The following is a 23,153-nucleotide window of genomic DNA, read 5'->3' on the forward strand; positions in this document are numbered from 1 at the left end:
CTCTAATCATGTTTTCAAGATAGTGCAGTTATTGGAGGCCTTGGCATGAGTGTTAATGGACTCTAATAGGCTTGTTTGACCCTGGAGAAACCATTGTGATGTACAGTATACAGTTTATTCAGTCCTATTAAGAGGTAAGTTCGGTTTCAAGTGAGTTTCTGCTGCTATATAAGCACTTAAAGTTAAATTATTTACTACAGCAATATTGTGTTGCAACCATTTACTAAGGATATTCCATAATGTTTTCGCATGGTAAAAAGAATATTCTTATTTCAAGACAAAAATCAATCAAAGAAACAAAACAGAATGATAAAAAGCAACCAAAGATTTACTTGATTGAATTTATATGTAAAAAAAAAAAAATTTCTTACAATATTTTGGTAATTATTTTAAATGCTGGCTTTATTTACAATTTTTTTTGTTTCGTTGTTTTGCAATGTTGCAAATATGATATGGTAATTTGATTGTTAGTCCTATTGTGCTTCAAGTATTAATAGTTGAGGTCTGCATGTAAATGGACTTATTTTATTTATTTATTTAGGGTCTTATTGTTAGTTGGATGTTTTCGGTATGTAAGACAGATATTTTGCTCGTTACAATATGTACAGTGCATCCGGAAAGTTTTCACAGCGCTTCACTTTTTTTCTACATTGTTATGTTACAGCCTTATTCCATAATTGATTAAATAAATTCTACAAACAATACCACATAATGACAACATGATAGAAATTTGTTTGAAATCTTTGCAAATATATTATAAATAAAAACAGCAAAAAAAATCACACGTACATAAGTATTCACTGCCTTTGCTCAATACTTTGTTGAAGCTCATTTGGCACGAGATATAGCCTCGTCTTTTTGAGTGTGATGCTACAAGCTTGGCACACCTATTTTGGGGCTGTTTCTCCCACTCTTCTTTGCAGGGCCTCTCAAGCTCCATCAGGTTGAATGGGGACCGTCAATGCAGATCTCTTCAGAGATGTTCAATTGCGTTCAAGTCTGGGCTCTGGGTCATTCAAGGTCAAGGACATTCACATAGTTGTCCCGTAACCACTCCTTTGTTATCTTGGCTGTGTGCTTAGGGTCATTGTCCTGTTGGAAGGTTGTCCCGTTGTCCTGTCCAAAGCACTCTGGAGCAGGTTTTCATCAAGGATGTCTCTGTACATTGCTGCATTCATCTTTCCTCAATCTTGTCTCCCAGTTCTTGCCGCTGAAAAACATCTCCACAGCATGATGCTGTCACCACCATACTTTATTGTAGGGATGGTATTGGCCAGGTGATGAGTGGGGCCTGGTTTCTTCCAGACATGACGCTTGCCTTTCAGGCCAAAGAGTTCAATCTTTGTTTCACCAGATAATTTTGTTTCTTATGGTCTGAGAGTCCTTCAGGTGCCTTTATGGCAAACTCCAGACGGGCAATCATGTGCTGTCTGGCCACTCTACTATACTGTCCTGATTGGTGGAGTGCTGCAGAGATGGTTGTTCTTCTGTAAGCTTCTTCTCTCTCCACAGAGACATGCTGGAGCTCTGTCAGAGTGACCATCAGGTTCTTGATCACCTTTCTGACTAAGGCCCTTCTCCCCACGATGGTTTAGTTTGGCAGGGCAGCCAGGTCAAGGAAAAGTCCTGGTGGTTCCAAACATCTTCCATTTATGGATGATGGAGGCCACTGTGGTCATTGGGACCTTCAATACTGCATATATTTTTCTGTACGCTTCCCCAGATCTGTGCCTCGATAGAGTCCTGTCTCTGAGGTGGCTCCTTGGACTCCATGGGTTTGTGTTCTGACATGCACTGTTAACTGTGGGACCTTATATAGACAGGTGTGTGCCTTTCCAAATCATGTCCAATCAATTGAATTTACCACAAATAGACTCCAATCAAGCTGTAGAAACATCTTAATGATGATCCGTGGTAACAGGATGCACCCAAGCTCAATTTTGAGTGTCCTGGCAAAGGCTGTGAGTACTTATGTACATGTAATTATTATTATTATTATTATTTTTTTTAATACATTTGCAAAGATGTGCAAACAAACTTCTTTCATGTTGTCATTATGGGGTATTGTTTGTAGAATTGAGGGGGAAAAAATATAAATTGAATCCATTTGGAATAAGGCTGTTACCAAAAAACAAAAAAGTGGAAAAGTTAAGATCTGTGAATACTTTTCAGATGCACTGTATGCCTACTTTTCTCATTGATGAAGCACATACTAATGAACACTTTCCATCTACTGTAATTTTGTGTAAAAGTACATTTACGTTTTATGTACTTCTTAACATATAACCAAAGCAAACTGCTACTAAAGCACGCTTGTGCAAGTCGCGTTGGCCTGATAAGATCTATGTAGCAAGCTGTTATTCGAAAAATAAGTTTTTTATTAAGAAGTGTGGAAAGTATACTTTCAGTCTACAATGTATGTACTTCTCAGAAATATACTCAAAATTGCACTTAAAGGAACACTCCACTGTTGTTATAAATAGGGCTTATTCAATTTCTTTCCTACATATAGATATGTGGGCAAATGCATTTTTGTTTCTGGATTTTAGTTTGGCAGGGTTGCCGCTAGAGATATCACAGCCGTGATATCTCTGCGCCCAAATAGCAGTGCTTCGCCTGTGCATCTTCTACAGAATATACGGACCAAACCATAGGTAAAGAAGCAGCAGAAACAAGTGATAGGCGATTGCTTATACAAATATAGGCTATCAAGCACGATCATCAAACCTTAAACAGCATAAATGAACCAATGTTACTTACAGAATAAAATGTGAAACCCATGAAGAGGAAACAATGCCGTGGTGTTGATGGATCAGTTTTGATCATGGACGGATTCAGAAAATATATTTATTTTCTCAGCTTTTTGTTTAAAATGTTGTAGTTTTTATTATGAAACTTACCCACATTCAAGTGTTGATAAAAAAATTATGCAAGTAGGTAGATTAACATATTTTAAAAATGGAGAGAATTTAAAGTACGTAAAAAGCATTTTTCGTAAGGGTAGGCTAAAGCAGAACAGTTGACCTCATTGTTCAGAAGTCAAACTTCATATTCAGTTTTTTTTTAAGTAAATAAATATAAATGTTTAGACACATTTTACATGATAAAATTATTTTTTGAGCTATTTGTAAATATACCTTGCTGCGCTAGTACAAAACTGCCAATTCTATATTTTGCCAGAAATTAATGAACAGAAATGGATCGATAAATCAAATGATAAACGTAAAAGTAATAGTTTCATGATATCAGGGTGTCTTTTGTGTTAGTGGCATCCCATCTCAAATGGCCAGCCAGCGTTTCAATGGGACGGTCAGGATTGGATAACGCACACACACACACAACCTCTTTCGCGGAGGTTTCGCTTCAACCTCCGCGCGCGGCTCACTTTCAGTTTGCAACTTCGCGAATGTCTCTGCCTTTTCCCCGGGTGTTACGTGAACCACCAAAGATGATGATGATGCTTTAATGTAAATGCTACTCGATGTTTGTCCGGATGTTCAATGCAATTAGGGAAACGCGAGTTGTGTTTGGTTTTTCGCTGCGCGTGCTGTTTGGAGATACAGAAAACATCACCTCTGTCACTGCCAGTATGAGTCAGTGACCTACGGACACGCTCTCATGTAAGTGTCATCCTTTACATTTTTCTTGGGTTATGTAGGCTAAGTCTAATGACAAAGTCTTATGTTGATAAAGTCTTATAGACTAGAACCTATTCATGCTGCATGTTTTCTTTAGTTACTTGTGTTCCAATACCGCTGAACAATTGTACAACACAATTGTACTTTTCCCTTATTGCCTAAATGCCTAAAGAGCTAAAATTAAGTCATTTAGGCGTGTGCTTTATAATTAGACATTGGGCTGATAATGCATAATAAAGCATAATAAAAGTTATTGGGGTCATTCTACGAGGTGGTGTTTCCATTTTGTAAAGGCTAATTCAAAATATAATGGGGAAATAGTTATGAAACGTAGTAACACGGTTGATGGCATCCTTGTTGACAGATTTATAGTTTATTTAGTCATAAAAGCTTTGTAAGAGAAGGTTATGAACCGACAGAGTATTTACAGTATTAAAAAAGATAATTTAATGCTGATATTTCTAGAAATATAAACATATTTTTACTGTTCTCTTAGAAAAAAAGGGCACAAAAGCTGTCAGTGGTATGGATCCTTTAAAAAGATTCTAATATTTACACTTTTGGTACAAATATGTACATTTGAGGTACTAATTTAGGCACAACAGTGTACCTTTTTGTCCCAGTGACAGCTTTTGTACATTTTGTTCTGTTGATTGATGACATATTCTGTTATTTAAGGACGTACCTAATCAACATGTGCTAAAACAGAATAGATTTGTACGGACCACAAAGGCATCTTCATTTAATGGATTTGTTTATTTTTTTAAGGAAAGTGCCTAAAATAACACGCATGTATCCGCTTTTCCATGAGCCATACATGTAATTGTAAATAACAACAGTCATCCTGTAGTTATAATAGCTTATGTATTAATGCATTTAGTTTGATGCTTGGGTGTTCTTTCCACTGAATTCCTCTGTTGAACACACGTGGGTTATAGTGTGTGCAACGACACACTACATTTCTCACGATTTAACAAGCAATTTAACAAGCTATAAAAGGCCTGTGGCAGTGTTTACAGCTCAGTTGTATTGTGTGCAATGCAATATATTTTAATTCACATTTGTGATAGGAAAGCATCAGTTAAACACTCATTGCATATCCATTTTTGGCAGCAAATGATCAAAATATAATGAAAAAGACTCCACGGCATGCAGTTGCGTTTCATATTTCATTTCAACTCAGCTGCTGTAATATGTAATACAATATGAATTCAATACAGTGGCTCTGCATGTGAGCCCGGCAGTGTGTGTATTCTCCTCTCCTCTTTGCTGTAATTTGTGGCTGACTTTGTTTTTCGCAGCATCTCGTCCTCTCTAGCATGTGGCTGATCTTGTAGTGGCAAAGGCCAGTGTGGTTTTCTGGAATGCTTTGGCCTATATGGTGTCTCCCTCTCGGTTTTGTTAGGAAACAAACGCAACATTTAATCAGTCCTTTTAAGCAAACAGTAATTGCCCTCTCGGGATGCGAGATAAGAACTAACATTAAAAGCATGACTAGAAGAGAAGAGTAATCTTCCCGTGAACCAATGAGGTGTCTGCACCAGTGCCACCCGCCTGAGCTAATAAGGGTGTATTGTAAGGGTAATGTCTGGTTTGAGCACCAGATTGTGTGAGGAAAGCTATAACCCAGTGGCATGGTGGCCCCACAAGTGGCTGTTTTCAAACTTACTAATGAACTCATAGCATTTAAGTGTATAATTAAATACGTGGAGTAATTTGTAGTTTGAAACATCTACAGCAGTGGCAGATTTTATTGCGCCAGCAGCTCACAGCAAAGGTTGAGGTTGACTGCTAAAACTATATGCATATGCTTTTTTGTGATTAGTCTTTTTACCCTCACCTACAATAAATGCAAGGCAGTTTCATGGGAAAATGCCTCTTGAACTGATGTAATCGCGCACGCTAAGCGTATCAGTGAGTTCTATTGAGCGGTTTGATCTGTTTAGCAACCTGACACTGACTTCAGCAGAAACATGCCATATGTCAAGCTATATCATATTACGGCATCAGACATATGCTTATCTTGCATGCCCATCTCACTTCTCAGAACCGGAGGCTCGGTCTGGATCATGAATAACACGGCTGAATTTTTGAATGGCTGGATCAGTAGAATCCTGTGCAAACATTCCCACCCTGTCAAGTGGGTTATGTAAAAAGTGAAAACGCTAACAGTCCACCAGGTCTCCGACGAAGCACATTGTTGTTTGTCTCTCTGCACATTAGATGGTGTAACTTAGCACTTTCTGTATTGGCTATAATCTTCAGCCCCTTGAGGTCCTCTGGACAAAAGTAGAAGCTTTTAGTGAAGCTATTGATGTAGTCACCTGTGGCAGCATTGATGTGTGAGAATAAAATATGGAGGTTAGGTCACCGTTGACAGTTTAGATGGCTCAGAACAAAACAGTTTATACTTTTCTTTTGGCACTTACAACTAGAGCTTTTATCAGGCTTTCGTCGATTGCAGAAAAAAATTAATGTTGAAAACTGCAGCAGGTGATTGATAAGATAAGCTTCTAAAACTATATGTGTTGTTCACAATTTCGAAACAAGGATGCTGTGGTCTGGATGTTAGGGCTCAAGAACTTGTTTGGACAGTTTTTCCTCAAACAGGCAAAGTTCCAGTTAATTATTGTCAAGTTAATGTTCATTATCAGCATTGATATTAGCAAGGACTTTTGAAGGACCTAGAAGATAATAAATGAAGTGTGTCATTTGGGAGGACTCAACCTACAACCTGTCTACTACTATTAACATAATACAACCTCCTTAAAAAAGTTTTATGGTTCAATGAAGACCTTTAAACATCTATTTTAACCTTTCCATTGCATAAAAGGTTCTGGAAAAAGGTTCTTTAGGTTATGAAAATGTTCTTCACACTAAAGGCAAACTCGCATTAGCAAAATGTGAAATTTCTCTGCCAAAAAGGTCCATTGTCAACAGTGTAGCGATGCATGAAGAACAGCTCACGCAGGGTTACTTTCATACCAAGAAGCTTTCGGTTGGTCGACACCGCAAATTTGAATGAGCAACTTAAACGCAAATAAAATCCGTGAGGAGAACTTGCCCTCATGTGAAAATGAATCGTGTGGATTCCTATTGAAATGACAAACGCAACATTTTGCCAAACAACTGTAAATGTGACTGCACCATAATCATTTTTTTATTTTTAAAAGCTGTACACTTGAATGCAAAATGGTTCTTCTATGGCGTTTCAGCTGTGAAAACCATAATTTTGGCTGTGAAAACCTAACATTATTTTTATTGTGAGGACAAAGTACACACACACACACACACACACACACACACACACACACACACACACACACATACACACACACACACACACACACATCCACACCACACACAAGCAATCACAAACATTACCAGAAATGTAAAAATGACCTTTTTGCTTGAGGACGTAATGACAGTAAACATTCTATCAGTTATGGGCTTCATTTTTGAGAGAATGTTGTGAGTCCTGAAGCAGATTTTTCTTGAAGTTCGTAGTGATTTTCAAATCTTTACCCTATCCTGACCCTACTAAACTATTTGGCCACTTCAATGAAACTAGTCGTTCTCTGCTTTGAAGTTTTTCTCAGCATGACACTGCATCTAGTTTCCTTTTAAACATCGCTCTGGTTTTTTTTGCTAAGCAGGTGCCAGCAATTTCCTCGTCTGTGCTACATTGCTGCCAAGTTACAGCCTGTCAACACAATCGCAGATAAAACAATGGCAGAAGTCGACCAGATGCACCAGATGAGATGTGGAGGTGTTTCCTTTGAGCTTTATCAAAAAACAGCATGATGCCGGCCGAATGAGCTTGAAGCGAACTTAGTTTTGAACTCTTTCTCGCTCTTTCTCTCCCCCTTCTGCATGGTTTCTGTCTTAAGAAAACATATCGTCATGTTGATACCTCTTCTAATTGCGATTCGGGGTAAAGGTGATTAGCATTTGTGACCGTGCCTAAAGCAGCCGACCAGTTGAAGCCAAATTAAACCCCACCAATAAAACTCTTGACTGGGGACTTGAGTGGAAAATGTGGCACTTTTATTGAAGTCATTAATTCGCCTTGCAGGATGCCTGCCCTGGTCTCTCTAGAGACACACGGCCGCCTCTCCACTGGAGCATAAAACACAGTTAGGAAAGGATTAAATACCTGCCCTGAATCAATACCAAGGGAGACAGGCGGTTCTTACTCAGCTCACCTGCCATGGTCAGCCTGCTATGTGGAAGCTGTGTACTGATATAATGGACCGCTCCTTGTAAAAAGCATATTGCCCCTCTTAGAATCATTATACAACTTTATACAAATAAAAGGACCAGTGATTGGTGGTTACAAAGGAAGATTTTGTTAAGTATCACTTAATTTGTAGTGAGTATATGGCTCGATTTGACGAAAATCTGAATTGAATCCATTAATTAGTTACATTTATACGGATGGAAAAAAACTCAAATTTTCACAAAACTGTATTCTAATGAAGTCCATAGTTGATGTTCATTTTCATTATGACCTCAAACACAGAGGTTCATTTGTGTGCAATTCAAAGGTTAAGAAGTTCCATGTTGTGTATCTCTAAATGTTTGCATTTGCTTATGTGTGTGCGTGTCTGCACAGCAATGGACATATCAGGAAGTCAGTTGAGGTTTTTTTTCTTTGCTTATGTAATGTATAACTTACACGTTACAAGTTATAGGGGGTTTAAATAAGTAAAACGGGATTGTTCATCCACATAAAGAGATATTAACAATATCCAGATTCCACTATACTGTTCAATAGTTTTGGATAAGTCAGATTTTTTCTTTAAAGAAACTTAAAAAATTAAAAAAGGGCCGTTCAATTTACAAAAAGTGACAATAAAGGCATTTATAAAAGAGTTATAATGTTACAAAAATTACTTTATATTCATCAAAAAATACTTTCCCACAAAAATACTAAGCAGCACATCTATTTTCAACATTTATAGTAATAATAAGCTATGTTTATTGAGCACCAAATCAGCATATTAAAATTATTTCTGAAGGATCATGTGACACTAAAGACTACATGAAGTAATGATTCTGAAAATCCAGCTTTGCGTCGGTTTTGAGAACGGCGGTCTTTCGAATCAGCTTTGACCGCGACTCTGGAAGACTTGGAGTTAAGCTTTTCTCTGAGAAAAGAACAAAGAACGGCACTGAAGTCATTCTTAAAAAGGGAAGATGTGTTCGGAGTTTTGCTGACCGGATACGGCGGTTGTAGTGCTATCCAATTGCGTGCACGCCGTGCAGAGGGAGTTTGAAAGACAACCGTTTATCCCGCCCCTCGGATTGAGCCCTGTCAATGGTGAGTTTCCAGACCAAACATCTTAATGTGGGTCTGGCTTAGGCTATATTTTTCCATCAAATAAATGCAGTCTTGGTGAGCATAAGACTTATCTCCAAAAAATCTCCAAAACATGAAGTACTGAACCCAAACATTTGATTTGTAGTGTACAACAAAAGAGCAAAAAGGACATACATTTGCACATTTTGAAAATTGCTGCAGTGATGAAACACATGAGAACTATTTATGTATTATGTATTTATTATATGTACATAATGCGTGCAAGCAGGAGTGACATTTGAGAGCCACAGAGGAAAGGAAGCTGACCTGAATTGAAACTCTTCAGAAGACATAAATAGCACATGAGTACTATAAACCACTTTTTTTGCTGCTCTTTCAGAGCTTGACAGTTCCTAGTCATTGAGTGCATTCCACTTTTGTTTCATTGTTGGAGGCAAACCATTCCTTCAATAACTGTTACAGTAACGCGTTTACAATGGATGCATAGCAAGCCGACATTCCAGAGGGTTTAAAAGTTGAAAAGTGTCGCTGATTTTGTTAAAGCACTTGAATGATTCATTTAGAAAAGCCCCGGTTATTATTGTTTTTACTGTAAAGTTGTCTAAATCATCCTTTTTTATGTGGGACTACTTTTTTTGGTGCATTATGCATTACTAACATAATGTGGGTGGAGTATAAAGTGGGTGGAGTGTGTTGCATGTAAAACATTTTTTTGATGTAACTACACTGACAAGGTCAATAAGTGATTATGCCACTGTCATGCCATCATGTATAATATTTAAGCATTTTGTTAATATTAATAATAAGCAGTTTAGTGTTTGCTGCTTTGCCTTGTGCTCACTGAACTATTAATGTGCTCATTGAGCTATTTAATTTGCTCAGCTTGATTTTTCTGTCTTGTTGTCCATCTGTGATCAACAAACACCATTGCTGAATTGGAAAGCATTTTCCAACTGTCAGATGGCAGCATCAGTGGGCACCGGCATGGTGCGGTGAATGACCTGGTTATGCCCTCAGGTAGACACCATGAGTTTGTGTCCTGCCTAGCTACCTGCTTATTCATCATGCTGAGCAGTTTTAGACCCAATTGAATTAGTTCCCTTTCAGTTGCCCAATGTTCTCGTGTTAAAAGCCTCTGCTGTTTGAACAGCCAGGTGCGTCCTGGCAGTAAAAAAGTTTAGTTGGGTTTCTTGCACCACTATCATCATACTGAAGTCACCATGTCACACTTAAAGGAGCCAGGTTTCAAAGAAAACGACCATAATATTCATCACTGGTGATGACACCTTCATCAGCTCTTTTGTACTTTTGGCTAATGCAGAACGCAAGACCAGAATGCTGTAAGTCTGTAATTACATGTATCTTCGAATGATTCTGTTTTTTCCATTTAACCATCACTTGAGGACAGGAAAGACTGCTGGAGGGAGAATATGTCTGGATAACATCAAGAAAACACATTGACTTGTTTTGCAATAGTTTATATTATTCTTGTGTGTGTGTGTGTGTTTGTGTGTGTGTCCTTGTTCATATTACATTGTGGGGACCAGCCAGCAGTCCCCACTTTTCAGAAGGCTTATAAATCATACAGGATGAGTTTTTTTTGAGAAAGTAAAAATGCAGAATGTTTCCTGTGATGGGTAGGTTTAGGGGCAGGAGCAGTGTAGGGAGGTATAATGTACAGTTTGTACAGTTTAAAAACCATTACGCCTATTGATAGTCTACACGAAGATAGCGAACCAGACATGTGTGTGTTAAATTAGTTTAAAGTGTAATGGCAGAGTATAGACTGTCCCTGTTCTTTTTTTTCAATTTGCAACATGTACAAACGTTATTGCCTTTGTAGTTTCATGGTTAATTTCTAAGAAAATACATAGCAGGTGCGTCACCAGATCTGCATAGGGTTACATAAGTTCAAAATGCAATGTTTCATTTTGAAAGATTCTGTGGGGAAAGATTAGTTGTCAGGTTTGAGTATGATGTCTATCATATATTACAAAAATATATTCTAATTTAATATAAGCTGCTTTGTGACAAATGTCAAAGAACTAAATGAAATGCCTTTAACATAGCATCTTTAAATAGAGTGAAATATAATTACGCATATTTGAACAATTAATAATTGTCTGAAATAAATAATTTAAATTAATCTCACACAAAAATGGTAATTCGTCACAAAGTATGATATATATGTATAAGGATAAGTATAGTATGTAAATTATGATAAATAATTTGCTACTAGGTGTTTCACTGACATAATGTTTACTAAATGCGTAAAAGTTGCATAGTGTGTGTGTGTGTGTGCATTTATTACCAAGTAGAGATTTGTATTTCTTTGAAATGTATCAACATTAAAAAGGATGAAGAAATTGGTTGGATACCAGCAGGCAAAGGTGTCAAATCTCACCAGTCAACAATCTAGGAAAAGCAGTTGACCACAGGACTTGACCTCCCCTTTTGCTGTATTCTCCAGGGCTAGGCATAAACCTGATATGACAGCAGTGAATGCAGTAGTCTTAAAGGGCAGGACAAATGTGTTTATTTTCTGATTTGTATGCATATTTTTATAGTTGACCAAAATATTTTTTTTAATGGTTGGCAATGCCAATACCAATATGAGATGATGTATGTCATATACAGTCTAATGACAACAAATAAGGCCTTATTTGTTTCTACTTACTCAAAATTAAATAAAAAAGAACAGAATGATTTATTTTCCTTTGAAAATGCAATATTCATGATGGTTAATTTGCAGCTGCTTCCACGTGTGTTTTACCCTCATAATGTGGCATGTAATAATAACTGTGGTAAAACAACCTGTAAGTTATGAGTGAGAACTGGAGAGGACTTTTAAGATTTAATAGGACGACTTTTCCTGGAAAGAAATTGTTTCTGAGAGCTGCTATTGACTGAGCACTATTGCTGCTGGGCGATTTCAGGAAAATTTTTGAATCAGTCAGCCTGTTGCAGATCTTTCCACTTTCGTGGAATACAGGTAATTTTGGTGTTTCCTTGTACCGCTGTTGCACAAAACTTACAGAACAGGAATTTTGCAAATTATGAGAAATATATATTTAGATTTGAGTCATTGTCCATCTATAAACTTAGGCACATCTGTCGGCACCTTTGATGTGTGCCTCATATCTAGCAAGGTTTTATCTAGCTTTAGATCTAGCTGTCCTTTTGTCCTTCCCGTGGACATTTTAATAAACCTCATTTGACCCCGGTGTCTGTTGCATGTCCAGGAGTTGTGCCAGCCCTGGCTGTTGTATCCTTGATCTGATCTCACACTAATGAGTGAATAAATGAATAATCAGTCGCTTCTATTTTGGATTCAGCCTTTTTTATGGATGCCTCTCTCTCTCTCTCTCGCTCTGTCTTTCTCTTCCTCTCTCTCCCCATCTTTCTCCAGTTCTTTCATTAAGAAATAGCGGAAAGACCCGTCTCTCAACACCTCCTGATTGGAAACCTGCCGGCTCCCCTCTTCAAATACTAACTGTATTTGTTATTGTGAGGGTGCTGTGATAACGTTGGGGTCTTTCCCATCAGACCAGGAAGGGGGAGATTCGAGGCAAGACGGGCCTTGTTAAGGTCGTGGTGTTTACACTCATTATTTAGCATGACCTCACAGGGCGAACCACAGGGACGACTGTCACAAAACATAAAACTGTTCATAGCTATGATACGATCCATCTGGCAGCATCTGAAACTAGTTTGTCGCTCTTAGTTATGCAATCGTTACATCATTATGTATGCAGCGGTTTGTTTTAGAAGGTGTTTCCGCATTTTACTTTACAGAAACCTTCAATTTGTTCTTCAAACTGGACAATAACAACATTTGTCATTTCATGACAGAGCCAGTGCCTTGGGAGATCGGGTCATTCAAGGGTCAAGTGTCCAAAGCCTTCCTTTTACTATTAATTTTCCCTGCACGTACCATATTGTACATATCTGTCACACACAAAAAAAGTGTGTGTGTTGTTTCATACAACAAATCGAAAACTGTATAGGAGCGGATAACCAAATTGACATTTGTGTCGTTAACATTGAACCTTTCTCAGAACGTGATAACATTTTGCAAGAATTAATTATCACTTATTTGTAAGTATGCTGGAAAACCATGTTTTCCTGCCTAGCTTCTGTAATAGATTTTTTTTTTTTTGAAATAGCAATAGCTATTGACTGCTCACCCTAAATGCTTCTTATGCAATATGCTGTACCCTTTGCCAGTATTTCCAAATAGATCAGAAACATTTGCCATTAAATAAGTTCTGTATGTTTTGTATCTTTGACATTGTTGCTTAATTTTTGCCTTGGAAGACCCAAAAGCCTTGGATTTGTCAATTGTATTTACATTAGAATTATAGTTTTGAAATGAGGAAAAACAAGAAATGCAAGCAGTTTGGGAACGACATGAGGGGGGGGGGGTGAATGCTGTCAGAAGTTTCATTTTTGGAAACTGTCCTCTATCTCTGGTGAAAATATGATGCAAGTGTATAGTTACTGATGCTAAGAGTTGGTAAACCTATCGTACACTCAGTGTGCCACAGTTGCACAAATCACATTTTAGACACATCTCAAAGTTTTGATTTTGAATTAAGGCAACGGCTATTTGCACTAAGTGAAAATAGTATTTTCTTAGCGATATGCCATTTACACTATTGAAAATAGCAATATTTTGTAAATAATAGTTTTGTTGTAAGTGTAAATAGTTATTAGATGCAATTTATACTTGGCACATACTACTTGCACTTATTGTATTGTAGTACATTAAAACAGTACGCAAGAATAACAACATATTGAGTATAAATGTTTATATTTAATAAAATCCTTAAATAGGAACTGTCTTATTGGGACAACAAAGCAGAGGGCTATTGACACACTTACCCCTTACTACACAATACACTTTATTCATTAAATACCCGTTAGGCTATACTGCACTTTTTGAACAATTTATTCATTTTTATTTCAAATAAACACTATTCAGATCTGATATGCGAATGTAAAATGGAGAAGGATGAGTTTGGAAAAAATAATGATTCGAAATTGGGTTGATTGCGTCAAAATACCACAAACACCTCCTTTTGCTGATCATTTGCTGAAAAGAAGAAAACATTTTTTTAAGAGTTTCAGCCCTATTTTGTACATTAATCATGCATTATATTTGAATCCATGCAGCTTTCATTTCTTTTAAAGAAGTGTCATGTATCTGCTGGATTACTTCTGTCAAACAGATGGAGAATTTGTGCATTAATCTAACATCTTTTTTTAATCTAACGTCTGCATTAATCTAATGTCTTCACAAAGATTTTTGTCTTTGTGCCTCCCTATACACAGACCCACCCTTACAGCCAAAAAACATTAAACTAATGAGTAACCTAAGGAGAGCCAATAATTTGAGAACTTTAAACAATGAGTATAAGAAATGACCCATAAATTGTTTGTGAGCTTTAGCTGTGAGCCATGGCCATTGTTACAATGGAAACTTAATCACTCCGGTGGTTTTACACACATAGTGCAACAGGTTTCAGGTAATGGTGTGACTCAAATTTTGAGTAAATTAGAGAAAGCCAACATCGCAATCGTATTAGAGCACTTCCATGTCATTATCAGAGTTTCACATGAATGTTTGAGCCCTGCATTTCAGTTTTTTGTGCCACCACAAATCAAAAAGAAGTATAAAAAACACATTAGGAACAATTGTCATTACTGATAGGCAGTGTTGGAGGTAACTCATCACAAGAAACTTGAGTTACGTAATCAGATTACTTTTTCAAGTAACTAGTAAAGTAATGCATTACTTTTAAAATTTACAATAAAATATCTGAATTACTTTTTCAAATAAGTAACGCAAGTGACTTTGTTTTCCCATTTATTGACTGACAGCTCTCTTGTCCCCATGTTGAGAGAAATCGTTAGTGTGGAGTCGGTGTGTGTTAACATGATGGTTATTGTAGTTCTAACGTGTATTTACTAAATCTCATTTGCAAACAAAAAAACACAATCCAGTATTCCTCAAGATTAATCAATTCTGTGAAATGCAAAATCAGAATACTATGCAAACCTCCAATTATTAAATTTGTTGGGGGGGGGGGGGGGATACTGTTTCATGCATACTGAGCTTTTTACACTGTTAAAGGTCCCGTTCTTCGCGATTCCATCTTTCAAACTTTAGTTAGTGTGTAATGTTGCTGTTAGAGCATAAATAATACCTGTAAAATTATAAAGCTCAAAGTTCAATGCCAAGCGAGATATTTTATTTAACAGAAGTTCCCTTTCAAAGCCTACAGCCAACGGCCGGTTTGGACTACAGCAGGAAGTGCAGGGATGTAATGACGTCACTAGAACCGTTTGTTGGCAGCGCTTGCATCTCCCCGTTATGGTAAGAGGCGGGACCTTTCCGGGCAAAGTGCGCTAAGCTGCTGTCCAATCACAACACAGAAAACGCTGGCCCAATCAGAACTCGTTACGCGTTTCTGAAGGCGGGACTTCATAGAACAAGGAAATCATCAGGCCGTTTTTAGGACAGAGGAAACAGCGCTGTACAGATAAGTAAATTGTTTGAAAAATACTGTTTTTTTACACGCGAAACATGAACTCGTTATATTGCACACTGTAAACATAATCAAAGCTTCGAAAACACGCGAAGAATGGGAGCTTTAAAGACTTGGATTCCCATCCTAAACATGGACAAAGTTTCAAAAAATAATTGGACGTTTGATTGAGTATTTCTGTGTCAAAAATGCTATTTCCGGTTTCTCACAAGTTTCGGAGAGTTTTTTTTCGAGTATGGGTCCGCTTGACGTCAACAGGGTGGAATGCCCCCTCCCCCCCAATAAATAAAATATTTGTATGCATTCAGTCTTACTTTATTGACGGATTTATTGCTGCTGACCTGTAATGATTCAGTTAAACCATATGCAAAAAATACTTTTTTTGTTTTTATTGGGGACGTAAGTGTTACGTGAGGCTTATCTATTTTTGATGTGAAAGGGTCTTTACATTTGCTCAAAAATATAACTTTTTTTTTTGGTTATATATAATAAAAATTAAAAAAATCGCCTAGGTGAAAAAAAAATTCAAAGCTCATTTAAACAGCTCTGATTGGCCATTATGCAATGGTAGTAAACTGAAATAGAATGCTATAATCAATACTTTTCCCGATTACTTAATTGTGGAAGTCGTAATCTAAATTGTATTCAGTTAATTAAGCAGCTCTACAACTGTTATTTGTATTGTAATATTGTATTTGTGTCATAGAGGTTTTTTCCAGATATTCCAGTTCTATTGAGCGGTCCTCTTTTGAAATGGATTTTCAATGACTCCATGACGCAATTTCTCATCTCATTAGAGACTATAGAGACTCATTTTTTACTCTAAAGCGTCAATACTGAGACGTGCGTGATAGTATCACTGACCACTACTGTTGTGCAGGTGTCTCTGGTTATTCATGGCCTCATTTCCAGGACTATGGGAGATTGGGTCTGACATCTCTGTGCTTTGTTCATTATTTCCACCTGCCTATAGAGGGAAAATAGAGAAACAGGCCTTTATTCTGTGCTTTATGTTGCCACAGCGATCATGGACAAAGGCCAGATATATTTGTTAACACTGTGTTAAAAGATCTTCTCCTTTTGTGTAATGCAAACGTTGATATTATCAAGGGTTGTAAATGCACACAAACTGCATATTTTAATCTGAGAGATCTTCCTTTGCCAGTTCTGTCCCCCCCTGTTTTTTTTATCACCCTACCTGAATGAAAATGAAGTCGGGTTGACAACTTTCCAGTGGTTTACATTCCATCATGTTTAAATCTTTCTTAACCTGTAGTGCGTTCTGTTTTTTCTCTATTAAAGGATACATTGTTATCTGCCACCATGAGATAATGATATTGGAGCAGAATGACAGATCGGATTAGGTCAGTAATTTTTAAGCCCCTGTTGGCGTATCGGTCACCGTTTCTGGCAGATATCAGGGCAGCAGACCTCTGCTGTTATCTCATATTTCCTACTGATTGAAAAGCTCCAGGCTCATAAGCAATATCTCAAGACTGGTGGCACACAAGGGAAGCTCTCTGGTACACGATCTGTTTGTTTCGCTGTTTTTAACTGGACGCTGTAATTGTCGGTGACAGACACGATTAGGTGTTTCATTGCAAGATTTGAATTTAATCTCAAACCTTTCAGAGTCAGAAAATGTAAAGTTCGGGCTATTTTTTTACACTGGGTTTAGAGTAAAGATAAGTTGTGTTCATTTCCTAAAATAGTGCATTATTGACAAATATGCTAATCTTATCACAACAACATTATGATTCTATAAAAATGAATTCCTTTTAAGGTACACCAGTTCACTGCTATTTGTAATGATCCAAGGCAGCTATTCTCAGTCAAGAAAAGGCAGGGAAATGCTGAAATCCTATGTGTTTGCAAATATTGTTTAATTAACATATCTGGAACAACTGAAAAACTATCTTTTTCTGTTTTATATATCACTGAAATTGTGCAAAGTTACCTTCCAAAAGGGTTAATTAACTGTCATAATTTCCTCACCTTCGTGTTGTTCAAAACCTGTTTGACTTTCTTCTAACACAAAAGAAGATGGTTCTCTTTAACAGGTTTAAATCACATTGAAACATCCATTTTATAAGTATGAAATGTTATATTTATAAAGCATGAGCAGTATTGGGGTGATGCATTACGAGTTACGTATTCAGTATAACTACGTAACGCACTACTTTTAAATTTACAACAAAATGTCTTTATTAATTTTTTTAATAAGTAAAAGCAAGTTTATTTTCCCCATTATTGCCTGACAGCTCTCCTGTCCCCATGTTGACAGAAATCAGGAGTGAGGTGCAGAGGCGTTGTGTGCGCTGTGTAAACATGATGCTTATTGTAGTTCTAAATAATGAGCATCCAGACTAAATGTGAGCATGCATTTACTCATCTCACTTACACAAAAACAGATTCAGGTCTTCCGGAAACAAAAAACAGTGAAATGCAAACTTTGAATATTACACAAACCTGCAATAATTACACTTTAAATTACACAAATATACTTTATGTATTTAATGTCACTTTATGAGCCAATGTCTTTGCTGCTGACCTTCAATGATCCAATTCAACCATACCAATAAGCAAAATGACTAGTTAAACAAACCTTTTTTGTTTCATTTTTGTTTTTTATAATTATTGAGTGTTGAACTTTCTTCTCCTGTTATTAGTTTTTGTTTTATGTTGTTTTAAAACAACATAAAACATTTTTTTGTTTTATGTTGTTTTGTTTTTGTAAAAAAAGCCCAAGCCCAGCCAAGTGAGAAAAAGTAACACAAAAGTAACATAACGCATTACTTTTTCATAAACAGTAACTAAATAACGCAATTAGTTCAATTTGTGAGTTCAACTTGTCATCACGGCTCAGTTTGTGCATTAAAAATATATCCTTTCCAAGGAAAATGTAAAATCGTAGTTATTCTGAAATGGAAAACCAGTTGGATAAGATGTTTCAGAGAGAAATGATTTTAGTTCACAATAAACTGATCTATTTTATGGTTTAGGAATGTTATCCCTAGAGCCTGAATCAGATTGAGTCATTTCTTCACATTGTTCAGCTATTTCCTTTGTGTCTGAACACTGACTTGCTTTGAAGTTATAAAATTAGTTACATTTACTTTTTATAAAAAATTGAGTTAAAAATTACACAAGAAGCATTTTCTGGGAATATTTGGTTCACAGTGTGTTTGTGAAATAATTGTGCGGTCTTTTTTGTTAGATGGATGCTAAGAGATGCACATGCATTGATACCCAGTTAGTGTGCAAACTAGCATCTCACATTTATCTCTTATGATAAAAAATGGTAAATGGACTGCATTTAAATAGCGCTTTCAACAGACCCATGGCCTCCAAAGCACTTTACATATTGCCTCACATTCACCCATTGATTCACTCATTCATACACCAACAGCAGTGTCAGTTATGTACGGCACCATCAGTTAGGTGTCTTGCTCATGGACACCTCATTACTTGGTCAGGTGGAACCAGGGATTAAGCCACCAACCTTCCGGTTTATAGCCAACCTACATGAAACACTGTGCCACTGCTGCCCCACTTATGCACAGCCACAGTGTCTATGTGAATCTTTAAACAATCAGATGCAAACAGCAAGCTTGGTTTCACTCCAGGCACTGTATTGTGCCACATCACTATGGTTTAACAACAACACCATTTAACAAAGTGCGGCTTGTGATCCATGATTAGTACACAGGACCTTTACACCTGAAAAATGATAGAAGTGAAAGTAGAAAGTGTCAGGAATACTGAAAGGTTTTGTAAGAGTGGTTTGCATGTGTGCAAATCATACAGGAGGTCACCTGACAAGCCATAGTGTTCTGCTCTGGTTACTTTATATAATATTTCCTCATGCTAGCAGGTACATATAATCTGCTTGATCTAATGAGAGAAATACCTCCTGCATACCAAGACCTGCACAAATGCCAGTTCAGAAAGAAACTTCCATCAAGAGATTCCGTACCAGCAGATAAAAACCTTAGAAACCATGATGGAGCTTTGTAGTAAATGTTAAATCAATTGAACTCCAAACAAACAGATGCTAATGCGAGAATGACCTAGGTTAGATACAGGAATAGGAAAACATACACTCATTGTATCACAAAGCATATCTAATCCAACAAATACACAGCACTGCCCTGGAAAACACATTTCTCAACAATAACAAAGATTGCACACACAAAAAAAAAAAAAAAAAAAATCACTGGCTCGTAAATAATGGAGCATGTGACTTTTAAACCTCACATAATTGCTCTTTTTTCCTCTTTTCCAGATGGATGTTGTTAAACAGACCAAAGAAGATTAGTCACTGTGCGACCTTCAGAGATGGAGTTGACCATTTCATACTGCTAAAAAAACGTGACACTACCAGAGACCTCTCCAAGGTGATCATTTCACAAGGATTAATGGCATGTTCTCTCATAACCACATAACATGTGGCTATGTCTTTGACCTCTGAGCCCTTCAAGAGGTTAAAACACTAGCCATGAAATGTGGTAGAGACATGTGACACGTCAAGCCCACCATGCTAGAGCGGAGTGGGCTACAGTGTTACTGTCACAATAGAATACATGAAAGCAAAACGGAAACCTTTTGACTTTCTAGTCTCTTTTTTAAACATGGCTTGAGTTTGGACCGTAGGAACCTCAGTCAATTTCAGTGATTATACAAGTCTCTGTGGAAGCAAAGAGACCATGTGTAACATCTCAACCTCGTGCAATGTTGACTCGAACATAGACCAGTTCTTCCAACCGGCGCTGTATATTATCGTCATCGTCCTTGGCTTCCCCACCAACTGCATGGCCCTGTGGGCCGCATACTTGCAGGTCAAGCAGAAGAACGAGTTGGGGATCTACTTGATGAACCTCTCGGTTGCTGACCTCTTGTATATAGCCACTTTGCCACTTTGGATCGACTATTTCGTTCACCATGACAACTGGATCCACGGTCAAGTTTCCTGCAAGCTCTTCGGATTCATCTTCTACACCAACATCTACGTCAGCATCGCCTTCCTCTGCTGCATATCTGTGGATCGTTACTTGGCGGTGGCTCATCCCTTGAAATTCGCTAAAGTCCGCAGGGTGAAAACAGCCTTACTGGTCAGCGCCGTTGTATGGATAACCGAAGTAGTGGCTAACTCTGCTCCTCTCTTCCACGATGAACTTTTTAAGGACCGCTTCAACCACACCTTCTGCTTCGAGAAGTATCCCATGCAGGACTGGGTGGCCGGGATGAACCTTTACCGCATTTTCCTCGGCTTCTTGGCGCCTTGGGGTGTGATGCTGGCCGCTTACAGAGGCATCCTGACAGCTGTGCGCGGTAACGTCTCCACTGAGCGACAGGAGAAGGCCAAAATCAAGAGGCTGGCCCTCAGTTTGATCCTCATTGTCCTCCTCTGCTTTGCTCCATACCACGTCCTCTTGTTATGGCGCAGTGTGCTCTTCCTCAGCAACCCCTGCGACTGTGGCGCAGAGGAGAACTTGTTTGGTGCTTATCACGTGACTCTGGCACTCACAAGCCTCAATTGCGTGGCGGACCCAATTCTCTACTGCTTTGTCAATGAAGGGGCCCGTCATGACGTGGGCCGGGCCCTGGCCACCCTCTTGGGTCTCTTCCAGCGGGGCCAAAGCCCAGAGGCACTTATGGGGGCATCCATCACCGTAGAGACTCCCCTGGCCATGAAGAAGCCCGATTTCTACAGTGAAGTCAAAACCAATGCCTATAAAACTGACATTGAAGTACTCAAAGACGAGTGCCTTCAAATGACCATTCTCAGTGTTAAAAAGTGAAGTTAAATGTCAATTGTAAATGTAAATGTCAATAGCAAAATATTAAACCAAGTGCAATTTTAAAGCCCAAAGAATACTTCAGTTTTGACATGAATACAGTGTATGTGTACAGCTGAACGTCTTTCAAAATGTACCGCAATTGATGATGGACAAACACACTACACATGTGCACTAGAAAGTTTCATCTTTGTCCAGTGTATGTGCTATTTCTCTCCAGACGTTATGACTGATAAAAATGTCTTTTAAAAATGTGTTTATTGCATGTATCTCTTAAACCCCTCACACAAGCTCTTGTCAACATGGTCGTACATTGTTGTTCTTTCTCGTCTGTTTCTTTTTCAACTGTGAAACAAAGGGGCCGGGGCAGTTTCGTCACTTTGTGGACAAACTAATTACTGCAAAAAAAGTAATGTTCGAGCTGCACGTACATAGTACTCATTATACGTGTATATGCACATACTATGCTGATGATTAAATGTACACATACCCTAGTGTAAACGTTAAAAAAACCGAAGTATACTTTTGGCTTAACCAACAGGTTCTATGGAGCATAAAAGAAGGTACTTTGTACAATGTCTGTGTTTTGTTTTTTGCCTATAAAATGAAAGTCGATATGGTCCAATGGTGCTGTTTTGGACCCCATTTACTTTCTATACAAACCATACAAAAACAAAATTCATGGACAAAAACAGTTGACACATTGCTTAAATCTTCTTTTGTGTTTCATTAAAGAAAAGTGAAACAACATGTGGGTGATTAAATGGTCAAAGAAATGTCCTTTTTGGGCGAACTATCCCTTTTAAGTGTAAATACTTTTTGGGGCCGCTGTACATGAAGGTGAATTTTCTGAAGATAACTATACCAACTCCTATGCGTACCTCAAGCTTTACCCAGAAAAACTGTCTCTGATGAGGATTACTTGATGTCAGCGAAGTGTTGATGTCAGAATCCCATCTCCTCTCGAATGTTTTATATGTACATGTCTGCCATTTTTGTCTGTTCTTTTAGTTTTTGCAGGGACTATACTCTACTATTCCTATTTTGACATTATTGGTCATTTTAAAGAAGTCAAATAATCACAGACAACTCAAATACTGGCCAAGTTTAGGAGAGATATCTTATATGCTGCATAAAGTCTTAACAAGATTCTTTAACAAAACCCAGTCTGGAGGAGTGTGTTTCTCTCAGCCATCTCTTGTTCGACGTACTTTGTGTACAGTGGCCCACAGATACCCAAAATGGAAACAGTTTCCAAACAATGGGCTTTGCTGTTGTTTACATTTTTTTCTTCATTAGGTCTCCAGGTGCCCTGTTTCAGCCTACCAAACTGTAAGTCCTGAATGTCAGCAGTGAGAAAGTGCAATGTAATGGATTTGCTGTTATGCCAAAATAAAACACATGTCAGTCATTCTTCTGTATTGCTCAGCTCTTTGCTTTTGATAGTTCTGTTAAATTCTTTCTTTGGCAACAGATGTTGTAAAAATACGAGTGATATGTAAATAAAAAAATGAAAGTTTTATATCCCAGCTAACAAAAATATGTTCTAAGAACATTTTGCTAATGTTCCCATTAAGTGGTTTCGGTTATCTGAACATTCAAAACGTCCAGGTTTTTTTAACGTTTTAAAAACGTTGTTTTCTTGGTTACACGAATTAAAGGGACCATTTCATTTTAGAAATTTGCAAACATTAAGGGGTAATTACTTTTTAATGTTCTCTGAATGTTCTGGGGAAAAAACATTAAACAAACTAAAAATGTTTCAGAAAAAAGTCCCATGAATAATTTTGTTGTGCTGACGTTTATAGATTCAGACCAGAGGCCTCATTTATAAAAACTTTCC

At 37.6% G+C, this 23,153-nt stretch overlaps 1 protein-coding gene across 2 annotated transcripts; it reads left to right on the plus strand.

The window, feature by feature from the left end:
* Positions 1–22,844, plus strand: gpr4 (G protein-coupled receptor 4). Of its 2 annotated transcripts, none has more exons than XM_067451722.1 (2): positions 1–134; positions 19,798–22,844. In XM_067451722.1, exon 2 carries the CDS (start codon positions 20,219–20,221, stop codon positions 21,311–21,313), a length of 1,095 nt encoding a protein of 364 aa, XP_067307823.1. In that variant the 5' UTR covers positions 1–134; positions 19,798–20,218; the 3' UTR covers positions 21,314–22,844. The 2 variants fall into 2 exon arrangements, with proteins under 2 accessions (XP_067307823.1, XP_067307822.1); XM_067451721.1 differs by lacking the exon at positions 1–134 and adding an exon at positions 3,362–3,620.
* The last annotated feature ends 309 nt before the right edge of the window (positions 22,845–23,153 follow it).

This window comes from Pseudorasbora parva, chromosome 8, assembly GCF_024679245.1.
Source record: "Pseudorasbora parva isolate DD20220531a chromosome 8, ASM2467924v1, whole genome shotgun sequence".
Lineage (NCBI taxonomy): Eukaryota > Metazoa > Chordata > Actinopteri > Cypriniformes > Gobionidae > Pseudorasbora > Pseudorasbora parva.